Here is a 15256-nt window from a genome sequence, read left to right on the forward strand (position 1 = left end):
TCATCAAAACCCAGGACAGAGGCTAAAACATCTGTATCATCTCCTGAATATCCTGGACTCGCTTTTCGGGAGGAGAGGTCTGAAACTGCAATGTGTCCAGAACAGCTCCAATTAAAGGGAGCGTCTGAGAGGAAGTCAGGCGTGACTTGGGTACATTTATAGTGAACCCCAGCAAATGCAAGAGGTTTGGCATAGTCTGAAGGTGAGAGGAAATGAACTGGGGCGAGCTCACCTTCAACAGCCAGTCGCAGAGGTATCGGAAGACTGAAACACCTAACCTGTGCAGATGAGCTGCGACCACTGCCATTACTTTCGTAAACACTTGAGGTGCGCTGGTCAGCAAAAACCACAAGTAACGTCTGTGTATAGGCAGGATGGGTATGTGGAAATAGGCATCCTGCAAGTCCAATGCTACCATCCAGTCTCCTGGGTCCAGGGCACATAGGACCTGAACCAGAGTGAGCATTTTGAACTTCTCCTTCCTAAGGAAGGTATTGAGGGCCCTGATATCTAGGACAGGACAAAGGCCCTTGTCCTTTTTGGGCACCAGAAAGTAGCAGGAACAACCACCACAACCTACTTCTGGCACAGGGACGCTCTCTATAGCTCCTTTGGCCAAGAGAGCTACGGAGAAGTGCCAACTGATCCTCCAGTAGACAGTCGTAAGACAGCATGGCCGAAGGGGTAGTCTTTAAGGGGAGGGAGTAGCCCCTTCAGACTATCTGCAAAACCCACTTGTCTGTTGTGATGGATTCCCAGTGGAGCAGGTGGCAAATCCTGCCTCCAACTGGTCTGTGATGAAGCAACAGGCTAGGAGGGTTTGTGGCAAAATACATTTATAATAGTTGAGAGAATAACTACATTTACATTCGAACAGTAAGAATACACTATATCAAGGTTGTGTACTGTTAACTCGAAGTCTAATAGCTCTTACCCCAACCCTGAATAAACACTCAAAAGCTTGATTTTACCAAAGTAGACGACTGCATTCTCCCTCCAAGGTCTCATGAAGTTGCAAGTTCTACAAAACAGCAGCCTGTGATATTTCATGCTGATTATCAGGATCATACCAACACATCTTGGACTCCTTCAATAAACACTAAAGATGGAAGTTTCCGATTCTAATTGCATCCACAAAGCACTGCAGAAAAAAAATGCCCCAAAATAAATCAGATTCCATCTTGGCCTACTGCACTGCAAAACTTCACTCTGCCAGCCAGCACTTATTTGATCATGCACCCTCAAGTTAAATTTGTACTATAAGAAAAGATCCAGAGTTAGGAACACAGTAGGCCTCAACTCCATACTAATTTGGAAGTATCAGCATTATCGATATTTGGATAGCTATAAAAAACGAGAAAACATTTGAAATTTGCCATGGGCATGTGTGCACACGTTAACACTGGATAATTGCAGTTAACATGAGCACTTAAGAGTTAAAAAAAATGTAAAACACAGATTTGTCAAAGGAATGGCTGGAACTGTACAACAGTATTTTAAGAGTGCCTGTTTGTTAAATAAAATTAGTACCCTTTTCTCAAATTGAAGAATGTGGACTTCACAGCATACAAGAAAGTACATCACATTGGAAGAAAACAACAAGTGGAAAAGTGAGAACACAGAACACACAACAGATCGCAAATCAACAAAATAAAGCAGCATTTATTTAGACAAAGCTTCAAATAAAATGAGTCAGCGGGTATCCATTAAAATATTTAACGTGGAAACAAATTAGGTTCAATCACAGCAGTAACTAAGCAAAGGGGTCTTGGCAGAAATGAGAATTTATCATCACGCTTGCCCTCCTTCTGCCTGCTGTGTTGTGAACCTTGATGACAGAAAATCGGAGCAAAGGAGTCATCTGAAATGAAGAGGAGAAAAAAAAAAAGCAGATTAACTGATGATCAGTATGGAGAAAGTCCACCATATTTTTCAGTTCATTTTGAAGCATTCCACACTTTTGTATAACCATGTGCTACTAAGCTCCCTGTGGTCCATGCAGTTCCTTATCTATGGAAATTAGCAAATGTGTGTAAAACTTAATTATTGGTCTCGAAACAATTTAAACAAGGGCTTTGCCTCTTAGAAATGCCATTTGCTTGTGACATGGAGCTATCATTAGGCAAATATTTTACACTCAAGATAAATATTCATACAGTAAACTGAAGTATCATTTAAAATCCAGTTTACCTTAAGTGAACATTTAATGCTGTTCTTGAGCCTCCTTAATCTAGTCACTGAATTTTATTGTGTGCAATCATCAATTTTGTGAACATAACCACTTGCAGTAAGGGGCCCTTTTACACACACCTATAAATTCATTAAGTCAGAACATGTTACATGCAAACGTTAAAAAAAGATGAAATAATCTTTGGTTGACACTGATAGACCTTCGAGGAAAGTAAATAAACCACCCAAAGTTTGATTTCTATAAAATATTCCTTCTGTGCCAAGTAAGGATTTAAATCTTATCCAAGTTTTCATCCGACCACATTCCAAATTTACAACCCAGCTGTCACTTCTGGACTTACACAGCTTAAAGAATAGGGAGTCGGTCGTCCTCTTTCTTGTGCTAAAGCAGTTAAAGTTTGGAACAAGTCAATAACTAATAATATTGCCCGCCACCGGCGGGCACCTTCATCTCAGAACCAATTACGTAACTAATTGGAACAAGCAGTTCTGGTGTGATCAACAGCATCTGAAACAACTTTCTTGCTCTTGCAAGAATAAATTCCCTTCATTAGTTTTTGAGCAACTGAAGCTTCAAATCAAGAGGACCAAATGGGGGACAAAAATATGTGTTGCAACATTGTAAACTTACCAAAATACGAGACTCCGAACTAATCATCCGTCTTAAATTTGCCACTGATGTAAGGGACATAATCCAAAAAAAGCCTCCAGTCTGTGGCCCACACAAGACCTACTCCACCAACAGCGCTCCATGTCCCTAGTATGGGAACCCTACAAAACAAAGGACATTAATTCAATGTTACAGCTACTACAATGCACCACAACTTATTACCTGGACCTCTGCTCAGTCAGAAACCATTATGTGAACCTAACTCTGAACTCCATACCTACCCTCATCCAGATTGCCGATTCATTTCAATGAATAACCAGGTTTTAAAAGTATTCTGAAGCTGTTTTGGCACAATCTGTGACTTAGCCATGTCTGTCTGAATACTGTTCTGATATCAGCAGATTTTGAGGGACATTTTAGGGGGTGGTCAAAATGAAAAATAAAAGGGCAGGGTCAAATACCAAGGCTGCCTAATCTGGATTTCACCTTGTGTTCTATATTAAAATCACCCAACATTTCCTAGCTCGTTCTTGCAAGTTATTCCAACCCTGCTTTCTCTTCCTCCCTTTTGCACCTTCCTCCATTGCCTGGAGGAAAGTCTAAGGAAAAATAAGATTTGGCTTCTTAAAATGAAGATTAGTGGCACCACATTCAGATACGGGTATATATTTAGCACAGATTCAAGGCACCAACATTAGGAATCACTGAACTGCTTTTGAAAAGTGCCTTTTGAAAAAGAAACATTGATGAAACAGCACATTTAGAGGTCCCTTAGGAGCATTGATGTGTATGGATTTAAACAAACATACATTGGTTTTATGGTTTAATCTCCCTTATGCCACCCTTCCATGCAAAATAATCAGACATAAAACCTAAAAAGACCCCAAAAATTGTTTGAAACAGACATCCGAGTACTTTTGTCTCTGAAGGAAGCTCATGTACACGAGCAAAGTATGGCTTAGCGAATGGATACTTAACTGGAGACAATCTTACATCAGTAAACAAGCATCAGAACCCCCTAAGAGCACGGTCATCTTAGTGAGGTGCCCAGGGTCTTGATTATTTAAACAAAGGCATGGTCTGAAGAACATCATGTTACCACTGAACATGCCTGAGTTATAGGGCATCTTGGAGGAATTTAAAGTTCCTGCTTAGGCATTGTCTCCCAGTGAAAAGCTATATGTTGGTTAACAAACCAAATCGGGAATTTCAATATCATGCTGAAGAGAGAATATAGGATTATTGTCAATGCTTAGCTGGAACCCAATGATGCATTAAAAAAAGATCCATTCATACCACTAGAATCCAAGTGAAGCCTTGCCTACATAGTTTAAACAGATTACCAACTGTAAGGAAATGCCTCCTTGGCATGGTTACCCCCTGACCTTGTGCCTTTGCTGATGCTAAGTTATGATTTGAAAGTGTGCTGGGACCCTGCTAACCAGGCCCCTGCACCAGTGTTCTTTCCCTAAACTGTTTCTTTGTCTCCACAATTGGCACAACCCTGGCACTCAGGTAAGTCCCTTGTAACTGGTACCAAGGGCCCTGATGCCAGGGAAGGTCTCTAAGGGCTGCAGCATGTCTTATGCCACCCTGGGGACCCCTCACTCAGCACATGCACACTGCCTCAAAGCTTGTGTGTGCTGGTGGGGAGAAAAAGACTAAGTCGACATGGCACTCCCCTCAGAGTGCCATGCCAACCCTCTCACTGCCTGTGGCATAGTTAAGTCACCCATCGAGCAGGCCTTACAGCCCTAAGGCAGGGTGCACTATACCAAAGGTGAGGGCATATGTGCATGAGCACTATGCCCCTACAGTGTCTAAGCAAAACCTTAGACATTGTAGCCATAAGAGTATATGGTCTGGGAGTTTGTCAAACACTAACTCCGTAGTTCCATAATGGCTACACTGAAAATTGGGAAGTTTGGTATCAAACTTCTCAGCACAATAAATGCACACTGATGCCAGTGTGCAATTTATTTTAACATACACCCAGAGGGCACCTTAGAGGTACCTCCTGAATACCAACCCGACTTCCAGTGTAGGCTGACTAGTTTCTGCCAGCCTGCCATACACCAGACATGTTGCTGGCCACATGGGGAAGAGTGCCTTTGTCACTCTGTGGCCAGGAACAAAGCCTGTACTGGGTGTAGGCGCTTCTCACCTCCCCCTGCAGGAACTGTAACACCTGGCGGTAAGCCTCAAAGGCTCACCCCAGGGCATCCCAGCTAGTGGAGATGCCCGCCCCTCCGGTCACTGCCCCCACTTTTGGTGGCAAGGCTGGAGGAAATAATTAGAAAAACAAGAAGGAGCCACCCACCAGACAGGACAACCCCTAAGGTGTCCTGAGCTGAGGGGAGTCCTGGTTTTAGAAATCCTCCATCTTGAGAGTGGAGGATTCCCCCAATAGGATTAGGGATGTTTCCCCCTCCCCACAGGGAGGAGGCACAAAGAGGGTGTAGCCACCCTCCAGGACAGTAGCCATTGGCTACTGCCCTCCCAGACCTAAACACACCCCTAAATCTAGTATTTAGGGGCACCCCAGAACCTAGATTCCTGCAACTTTAACAAAGAAGAAGGCTGTTGACCTGAAGCCCTGCAGAGAAGACGGAGACGACAACTGCCTTGGCCCCAGCCCTACCGGCCTGTCTCCCAACTTCGAAGAAAACTGCAACAGCAACGCATCCAACAGGGACCAGCGACCTCTGACGCCTCAGAGGACTGCCCTGCACCAAAGGACCAAGAAACTCCTGTGAACAGTGGCTCTGTTCAAAACCAGCTATTCTTGGCAAAAAAGAAGCAACTTCCAAAGACTTCACGTTTCCCACCGGAAGCGTGAGACTCCACCCTCTGCACCCCACGCTCGACCTGCAGAAAACCAACACCTCAGGGAGGACTCCCCGGCGACTGCGAGCCCGTGAGTAACCAGAGACGAGCCCCCACAGCGACGTCTGCAGAAAGAAGCCAGAGGCTCCCCCTGACCGCGACTGCCTGTAACAAGGGACCCGACACCTGGAACCAACACTGCACCCGCAGCCCCCAGGACCTGAAGGAACCTAACTCCAGTGCAGGAGCGACCCCCAGGCGACCCTTTGCCTAGCCCAGGTGGTGGCTGCCCCAAGGAGCCCCTCCTGTGCCTGCCTGCAGCGTTGAAGTGACCCACGGGTCTCTCCATTACTTCCTATACAAAACCGGACGCCTGTTTACACACTGCACCCGGCCGTTCCTGTGCCGCTGAGGGTGTACTTTCTGTGCCTTCTTGGGTCCCCCCGGTGCCCTACAAAACCCCCCTGGTCTGCCCCCCCCCCCCCCCGAGGACACGGGTACTTACCTGCTGGCAGACTGGAACTGGGGCACCCCTGTTCTCCATAGAAGCCTATGTATTTTGGGCACCTCTTTGACCTCTGCACGTGACCGGCCCTGAGCTGATGGTGTGGTATCTTTGGGGTGGCCTTGAACCCCCAACGGTGGGCTCCCTATGCCCCAGAACTGAGACTTGTAAGTGTTTTACTTACCTCCCCCAGGAACTGTTGATTTTTGCACTAAGTATCCACTTTGAAAATAGCTTATTGCCATTTTTACAAAGACTGTACATGATATTGTTTTCATTCAAAGTTCCTAAAGTATCTAAGTGAAGTACCTTACATTTAAAGTATTAACTGTAAATCTTGAACTTGTGGTTCTTACAATAAACTAAGAAAATATATTTTTCAATATAAAAACCTATTGGCCTGGAGTAAGTCTTTGAGCGTGTGTTCCTCATTTATTGCCTGTGTGTACAACAAATGCTTAACACTACCCTCTGATAAGCCTACTGCTCGACCACACTACCACAAAATAGAGCATTAGAATTATCTACTTTTGCCACTATCTTACCTCTAAGGGGAACCCTTGGACTCTGTGCACACTATTCCTTACTTTGAAATAGTATATACAGAGCCAACGTCCTACACCAACCCAGCTAGTCACTCGCTCCAGACTTCTGCTTCCTGGATGCAGTCTTCATCTGCCTCCTTTCTGCAGTTGATATTCCTCCATGACCACGACACCCCTTTTTTTTTTTTTTTAGATTGAGACTACCAGACACTGCAGCTGTTTGGCTGCTACAGACATTGCAGAATTACCAAGAACCTAGAGGGGCTCACAGCTCATCCAGTGCTTACCATGGGATGGCCTACAAACACTCTTTCCTGCTTCTTATTCAATGGTCTACCTTAGCCAACTTGTGTCTGTCCCTCCCCTGGTGCATTTCCAATTTACTGGTGTCCTTCTACTGCTCAATTTTCACAACTATTTTCTTTTGTTGTAAGCACTCCACGAGAGTGCATGCGTTTTCCAACTATCTCCCCTAGTGTGCTTCTAGGAACTGGGTTGCTGTGCTTAAGTACTTAGGAAGGAATGATATTTGTATTTTTTTCCAAAAGTTCTATAAGGTTTTTTGATGGTCGAGAATGAGCAAGACCTTCTCCTTCATATGAATTAGGAAGGAGATGGTTGTGCATTGGTGGCCATAATGGGGAGTGCTGAGCTTTGTAGTTGCAAGGATTACATTTCCAATAATCGTCCCCAGAAGAAAACCTCAATTTGTATGATTTACAGGGTGAGAATTTAGACAGGTGGGTCCACTGTGCTACTAGGATGATGGCCTACAATACTTCTGTCACTTAGCTTAAGGCAGTGATGATTCCATTTGTAAACTTTGGTTGTATTGGTTTATGACAACTGCGCCATTTCTCCACATCCTCTGTGGATACTCTGAACCCATCTCACATTATTTAGAGCAAGCATCGTTTCAGGCATCTACTTGTGCTACACCTTTAGGCAGGGCGATGTTATCAACTGCTCCAGATAAAGTATCTTGTATTCACAGTATTAGCCTCAATTTTATAGGTTGATCCAAGATTGTGGATGCTATAAACTCTGATAATCGCTTCAGAAAAGATCATCAATACTTAAGATCTGGTCTTATTAAGGGTGGCTAGGCAAAAGGAAAAACAGCAGGACTGTAGGGTGCCAATCAAAGATAAGGTTAGTTCAGTCACTTTCTGGAATAAGATTTTTGGATGTGTTTTCACATTATTCTGAGACTATACAAAAAAGACAGACAAGGTGGCTGGAGGAATAACATTTTAAAAACCCTAGGTGGGGAAAACAACGGACATGGCAGGGAGGGAAAGGTGAATGAGCAGCTGATGCAGTAGAGAGCAAGAAAACTTATGCACTCTTAGGAATGGGAAAAAAAAAAGGAAGAAAAAGGAGGAGGAGGGAAAGACATTGAGGAAAAACCAAGCAAACAGGTGCTGACCTGCCAACTCAGTGTCACGCAATATCAGCTTCCTTCATACGGCCATCTAGTGGAAAATCAATGCCATATCATATGATGGCAGGTGAAAAAAGGGTGGAAACCACTGCGAAGAGTTTAAAACCCTAGGGGAGGGGCTTTGGCAGGGCAAGGGAGAAGAAGCATCTCTTAGGACTTTTATCGGCACAAGACCCCTCCAAGGCGACATCCTCTCCTCATACAGTGATTTTTTTTAAGGTGGCAGGTCTTTGAGTGGGGGAACCAGTGGTAAGCAATCGGCTCTCTATGCCCACTGTTAGTTTATGGTATGGTCCATAAGAGGCCTTTAGACCAGTGGTTCCCAACCTGTGGGCCGAGGACCCCGGGGGTCCGCAAAGCATCCTCAGGGGGTCTGCGTCTTCTTAAAAAATGTAATGATATTAGGTCCCAGCTATCAGTAATGACTCAGTGGGGGTCCCCAGGTTCCAATAAGGATTCAGTGGGGGTCCCCGGGCTCCAGTATTGATAAAATAGGGGTCCACAGAAGTCAAAAGGTTGGGAACCACTGCTTTAGACAACAGTTGAGGTTAAATGCTTTTTGCAGGTGCATATGAGATATATATATATACACACACACACACACACATATAATTTGGGGTGCAGAGTCTCTCACACCACCACTGCACTAATGACGAGTATCGTCCAGAATATAACGGTCGTGTTAAATTGGCATCCTAGTTTCATTTGAAAGTGAAGTAGTCTCTCAGGGACTCTCATTATAGCCCCAAATCACATAATGCGGCCTGTGTAGCCCTGTAGCCATAGCTGCTGTCAAAATACACGTTTGTTGCGTGTCTTAGACTTTAATTTTGAGAAGGAGCTCCTCATCCAAAGTAAGCGGATTTAAGGCTTACAAACGATTACCTCTTGGTAAATGAATAATTTGGCGTGACTGTCCCACCTAGCCATCGGAGAAAAGGGGCCACCATAGTGAGATACTCAACGTTACTAGGCATTTTGTAAAACATGGCAGCTGGAGGCCTGTGAAACTACTAAAGGGAGTGGGGGCTTCATCGTGGAGCACAAAACCTCCAGCAACCGATAGCCTACGTGACAAATTGGTCTCAAACGGAGTGATGGAACTGACTGACAAAAAAAATACACAGGAGGCAAAAGGGTGTACAGGGATGAGCTTCAATATACATAAAAAGAAGGTACTCTACAGGGGTGGAAAACGTTCACAAACAAAAAATAAAATAAAATACAAATAAGAAGAAGAAGATTTTCAATCGAAGAGCTGAGCGACGACCCGAAAAGCAGAGCATTTCTGTCAAAATATAACCGACGTGGTACAGTTTAGACTCTTCAGGCGTGGGGGTAATCAGAGACGCTTTAAAAGGTAATACACAAGAGAAGATCCCAGTACCCACGCAGCCCCGGCCCTCACCAGTTCTTGGCCAGCTGCTGTAAGCGCGGCCCCAGCAGTTTGCTGATCATCTTGCCCCTAAACGGCGACACCGCAGCTCAAAGTGACTCTGACGGTCAGTCCGACCCAGCGGACAAATGCCGGGGACCTCAGACTACGGGCTGCCCGCGACGCGCCTGATCCGAAGCTACGAAAACAATTGGTCCGGAGGAGACAAGGTCGACACCAACTGGTAACAGGCGGTCGATGGACGGCCCCTTAAATAGAGGCTTGTGATTGGTTCACGACTCAATAAAAGGGACTGGTCCGCTAATTCTGGTGTTATGACCCTGGGAGAAAGCGGAATTCAATACGATAATGCTTTATTGGCTTAACAAAGCTTACACCTCACACACGCAGCTGAAGTTTACATTAAATTGCATTTCTATAGCACTTACTACCACTGACGAGGTGTTAGCACCTTTTGATGCCAACATCTTATTAACTGTCTAGAGTCAGTATTTGTTACCAATATAATCAAATTGAGAAATTACATGAAAAAGGTGAAGCGAAAAAAATCTATCAAACTGGTGTGGCGAATAGAGTAACATTTTTAGGGTCGAGCCTGCGTTGCATGCGTTTTACTGAGCGAGACGCTTTAGGAATTAAAAAGGGCTCGGAGCCCTGTCCAAGTCACGTCAGTGTCTTTCATTGGCTAGTGGGCTTGCCTGTTAAAATCTGCTTGATTTCATTAGTGGAAGGCACGCATACGTCATGCCTTTTCCGGTAGATAGCCCTCCTCAAGCACATCGACCAAGTACAGAAAACACACGAGGCTCGCTGTTTTCCGTCCGGTTCGTGGACTACTTTTTCTCTATTTTCCTAGCGCGATCTCGCTTGGCAGAAGTCGAGCGGTTTACATAATATAGACCCTGTTACACACTTAATTGCATTTTTTCCGGTTATTGCATATTTGCCGATAGGTTTCATGACGAGTGAAAAGTCCGGTTAGGAGTTTACAAAGCTATCAGCTCTAACACGAGCAAACGCGAGACCAGTTGGATTGCAAATGCTTGTTATATTCTGTATCAGTCACCCTACCCTGAGAGCGAGCAGGGTGCAAAAAATGGCAGGGGTGAGAAGAACTGCTGCAGAAGCAGTGAATTTCCTGAAACTGTGGTGAATAGAAATGTAGAAGTGCTGTTACTCCCTCTCTAGAAATACCTGTTTTCTGAGCATTGCTTATACTTTCCCACAGGGCTTTAAGTGGGATGGAAAAACTGGGGGTCTCTCAAAGGGGCATGGCCGATAAAATTAAGAGCATGGCTTACAAAATGGAAGTTAGAAATCTCTGCCTAGCATAGTGTGGCGCCCAACTGATATTTTTGCTGCTTTTTTCTGTCTTTGCATCAAGATATATAATACAACAAGTAACATTATACCTGCAGCAAACCAGGATTATTGGCTTTGTCAATGGTTGCTAGTTGCATAAGATAAATAAGCAACTACAATGGCATCTTTGTGTAAAATAAACAGTTAAAATGCTTCAGTTCTGATATGACAAGACTGTGAAAGAACTAGAATGAACCTCTTTGATGTTGCATCAAAGGCAGTGAAAGGAGGAACTGCTGCCAGTTACGAGTTTTTTTTTCACTCTGAGAGTGAGGGCATTAACGAAGAGCCCAATAGGGACTCATCTCAGCACCTGCTTTTTAGAAGTGCCGTGCTGAGCAGCCCACTTAAAGACCTGCTCTCCTATTAAAACAGGGGTCTTCAAACTGGGAGGTGGGCAGCACTTACGGGGGGGCTCAAGTGATCCCAGGGGTTGTGCCAGACTCTGGCCAAAAGAAGCATTACACAGATAACAGTGTTTTGTTTTAGTTAAGCAGAAACATGTTATTGCATTTTGAAAAAGTTAACAGTACTTAACTGCAATGTTTAAGTGTGTCTAGACATATTTAAATGTTGCCATCTTTATAAAATATTTGTGAAAAATTCTGACGGGGGGCTCAGTGACTTTTATTTTTCAACTGAGGGGGCTCGGCACTAAAAGGTTTGGAGACCACTGTATTAAAAGTATACGCCGTACCTGACTGTTGCTGCTAATTTAAAGCAAAACACAGGAACAACAGAGTGACAGTAGGATGCACTTTCTTCAGAACATCCACAAATACTTACACAAAGTTCCACCTATATGACAGCCTTAATTTGAGTATGTCAGTTTTTCAGGCATATAGGGGGTTATTCTAACTTTGGAGGAGGTGTTAATCCGTCCCAAAAGTGATGGAAAAGTGACGGATTTACCACCAGCCGTATTACGAGTCCATTATATCCTATGGAACTCGTAATACGGCTGGTGGTATATCCGTCACTTTACCGTCACTTTTGGGACGGATTAACACTCCTCCAAAGTTAGAATAACCCCCATGGTGTCGCATTAATGCACATTTATATTTATAAACACAGTTAATGTGTCATCCTGTAGCTGCTGCTGAGGTGGAATCTTCATTTGTATTGTCTGGTGACACCTACAGTACAATAATATTTAGTTGACATAAATTGACAAAAAAGTATTGCCAATGCTTAGGTTTTCCCAACATTTATTGTGTATGTTTTTGAAGTTTGATTTGGACATTACACCTTAGTTTGTGGGACATTTGAATAGGGCATAGTCTACAATGAGTACAGCATCACAGCACATTTCAGTAGCCCCAGTTTCACATTTCCAAATGGGTCTGAGAATTCCATTGTAGATTGAGTTTTGTGGAAATGTTCAGTCTATAAACTATGACTCATATACATTATCATTTTAATTACACACAAGTTACATTTTAATTATATCATAAATACTTTGTTAACTTTCTAATTTGAAGAGATATATTGGGGTTCACATTAACAAATTAACCACAAACAGCCATATCTGTATAACTGATTATAATTCATAACTGATTTACAAGACAAGGACATTGTGGCATTTGCTGTTTTCTCTCCAGTGCAGTGGAGTAAAATAGAAATAACAATTAAATGGCCATGAACATTGTAGGAGGCTGGCCTGGCTTATAGTGGGTACCTGATGGTACTTACACCTTGTGCCAGGTCCAGTTATCCCTTATTAGTAGATTAGTACCACACTCAGCTCTTCCCTAGCAGGCCCCCTGCACCCAAAAGCTCAGCAGTGTCTGCTGCCAGCTCATCTGGTGTAGGTTCTGCACATGGAGAGGATTCTTCTTCCTCAAAAGTGGAATCTTCTGGAGAGGGTGGGATAGTGGGCAAGGATTCACCCTTTCTACCCCTAGCTTTTGGGAGCACTTGGTCCATTTTTCCAGGATCCAAGTTTCCCTGTCCTATTTGCTTCTGGGCCTGAGCACTTGTGAGAGCAAAGATATGCCCTGGAATGCCCAGCATTGTTTCAAGAGCCTCCAACTCCACTTCAGCCCAAGCTGATGTCTTCAAATCATTGCCTAGTAAGCAGTCTATGGGTAAATCAGTGGCTACCACAACTTTCTTTGGACCAGTAAACCTCCCCCCCCCCTCAGTTGAGATTCACAACAGCCGTGGGGTGGTTAAGAGTGTTGTTATGAGCATCAGTCACTTGCTACTGCTGACTGAGTAGGTTTTATTTTGGGGCAACCAGTTTGTCAGTCACCATAGTGACACTGGCTCCTGTGTCCCTGTAGGCCTCAACCTCAACACCATTTATTAGGGGTAGTTGCTTGTACTTACCCATAGTAAGGGGAGAAGCAACCAAGGTGGCAAAATCAATACCACCATCAGAGACTAAAACAGCCTCTGTGGTCTCCCTAACCAGACCAACCCCAACTACATTACCAATGGTGAGCCCAGCTACACCCTTTGCTTGGCTATTTGTAGTGTTCTTCCCACCACCACTGCTATTATTAGGGGCACTAGAGGACACAGTTGGGGTTGTGGTAGTGGGAGCCTTGGTGTTTTTCTTTGGACAAGTGGAATCACTTGCCCAATGGCCTTTACTTTTACAGAAATAACACCATGGCTTCTTTTGATTGTTTGAAGAGGATTTGGACCCACCTCCCCCAGAGGATTTGTGTGGGCCTGATGAAGACTCTGGATTCTTTTTATCTTTGTCCCCACCCTTGTTAGAAGGCTTACCATCCTTCTTCTTGCCATCCTTGTCACCACCTGTATGAGCTTTTCCGCTCAGTCTTGTTCTGACACATTTGTCTGCCTTCTTTCCCAATTCTTGGGGAGAGGTCAGATCTGAGTCTACCAAGTACTGATGCAACCAGTCAGACACACAATTATTCAAAATATGCTCTCTCAAAATAAGATTATATAGGTTTTCATAATCAGTCACCTTACTGCCATATAACCATCCCTCCAAGGCCTTCACTGAACAGTCTACAAAGTCCGTCCAGTGTTGAGAGGACCCTTTTCTGGTATCTCTGAACTTTATCCTTTATTGTTCAGTGGTTAAGCCAAATCCATCTAAGAGTGCATCTTTCAAAACTCTGTAGTTATTGGCATCACTCTCCCTGACAGTAAGGAGTCTATCTCTACCTACCTTTGTCAGTGAAAGATAGCCACAAGATAGCAGCCCACTGCCTTTGAGGGACCAACTGTACCATACAGGCCCTCTCAAGTGCAGAAAACCACTTGTTTATGTCATCCCCCTCCTTGTAAGAGGGGACAATCTTATGCAGGTTTCTTGAATCTGTTTCTCTAACAGGATGACTATTAAGAATACTGCTGCTGCCATCATGGGGAACTAACCCCAACTTCTGTCTTTCCCTCTCTACATCTAGAGACTTCCTGTCTAAGGCCAACTGTTGCTGTCTCAGCTTCAGTCTGGCCTCTTCCAACCTCAGCTTTCTGAGTTCCCTGTCTAGGGTGTTATCCTCAGGGTGGGAGGCTTGTGAATTCTCTGACACAGAGGTAATGTGGGAATGGGCAGAAGTGGACCTATCTCTAACTACCTGAACTCTAGTTACCTGGCCTTTTGGAGTGAAAGGTGCCCTACTAGTGTGTGACCCCCTCCCACTACCAGCTTCACTAGATGGCCTGTTAACTGAAAGGTCTTTGGAAGTACCATACCCAGAGTCCTCTTGTACCCCCACTGGAACTATCTGGGTACCCCCCTCCTCTCCCTCCTGATCCTGGGTTTGACCAGTCTGGTTCTGGTCACTTTCAAGGAGAAGGAGCTCTTTGGTAGGGTTCTTACCAATCCATAAACTCCTTTCTACACACAGACCCCTCAAACCTTTAAAGTTTAAATTGTCATAAGTTGTCTGCACAACTTTGGGAGTGGCCTCTACTACAGACATAGTTGAAAGAAAGAGTTTAGGGGAGAGAGAGAAAAAGTTTAGAAAACATTTAGAGAAAAGAGAAAAACATTTTCAAACTGTTCTGAAACTTTTTAGAAAGTTTTTAGGAAGAAAGTTAGACTGTTTAGGTTAACTGTGTATATTTCTAGGTATTTAGAATATGATTTTCTTATGAAAAGCACCAATGACAAAGTGGTAAAGCAGTTACAAGTACTTATCCCACTGTCGAAGGCTGGCCTGGCTTAAAGTGGGTACCTGATGGTACCTACACCTTGTGCCAGGTCCAGTTATCCCTTATTAGTAGATTGGTAGTGTTCTAGCTGCGTAGGCTGATATAGGTAGCTGTAGCAGAGCAGCTCTGGCTGAATTAGGAGACATGCAAAGCTCCTACTATACCACTTATATCATATAGGTACTATATCATAAGAAAGACAATACTCAGAGTTACTAAAAATAAAGGTACTTTATTT

At 44.0% G+C, this 15256-nt stretch overlaps 1 protein-coding gene across 1 annotated transcript; it reads right to left on the reverse strand.

Annotated features, from left to right (window-relative positions):
* Nucleotides 1-1642: 1642 nt before the first annotated feature.
* Nucleotides 1643-9712, reverse strand: UQCR11 (ubiquinol-cytochrome c reductase, complex III subunit XI). Its single transcript, XM_069217433.1, has 3 exons — nt 9529-9712; nt 2822-2961; nt 1643-1861 (listed from the first exon to the last, which is right to left on the reverse strand). The coding sequence occupies exons 1-2, from the start codon at nt 9576-9578 to the stop codon at nt 2841-2843; spliced, it is 171 nt and encodes a 56-aa protein (XP_069073534.1). The 5' UTR covers nt 9579-9712; the 3' UTR covers nt 1643-1861; nt 2822-2840.
* Nucleotides 9713-15256: the final 5544 nt, after the last annotated feature.

The sequence above is a fragment of the Pleurodeles waltl genome, chromosome 12, assembly GCF_031143425.1.
Source record: "Pleurodeles waltl isolate 20211129_DDA chromosome 12, aPleWal1.hap1.20221129, whole genome shotgun sequence".
NCBI lineage: Eukaryota > Metazoa > Chordata > Amphibia > Caudata > Salamandridae > Pleurodeles > Pleurodeles waltl.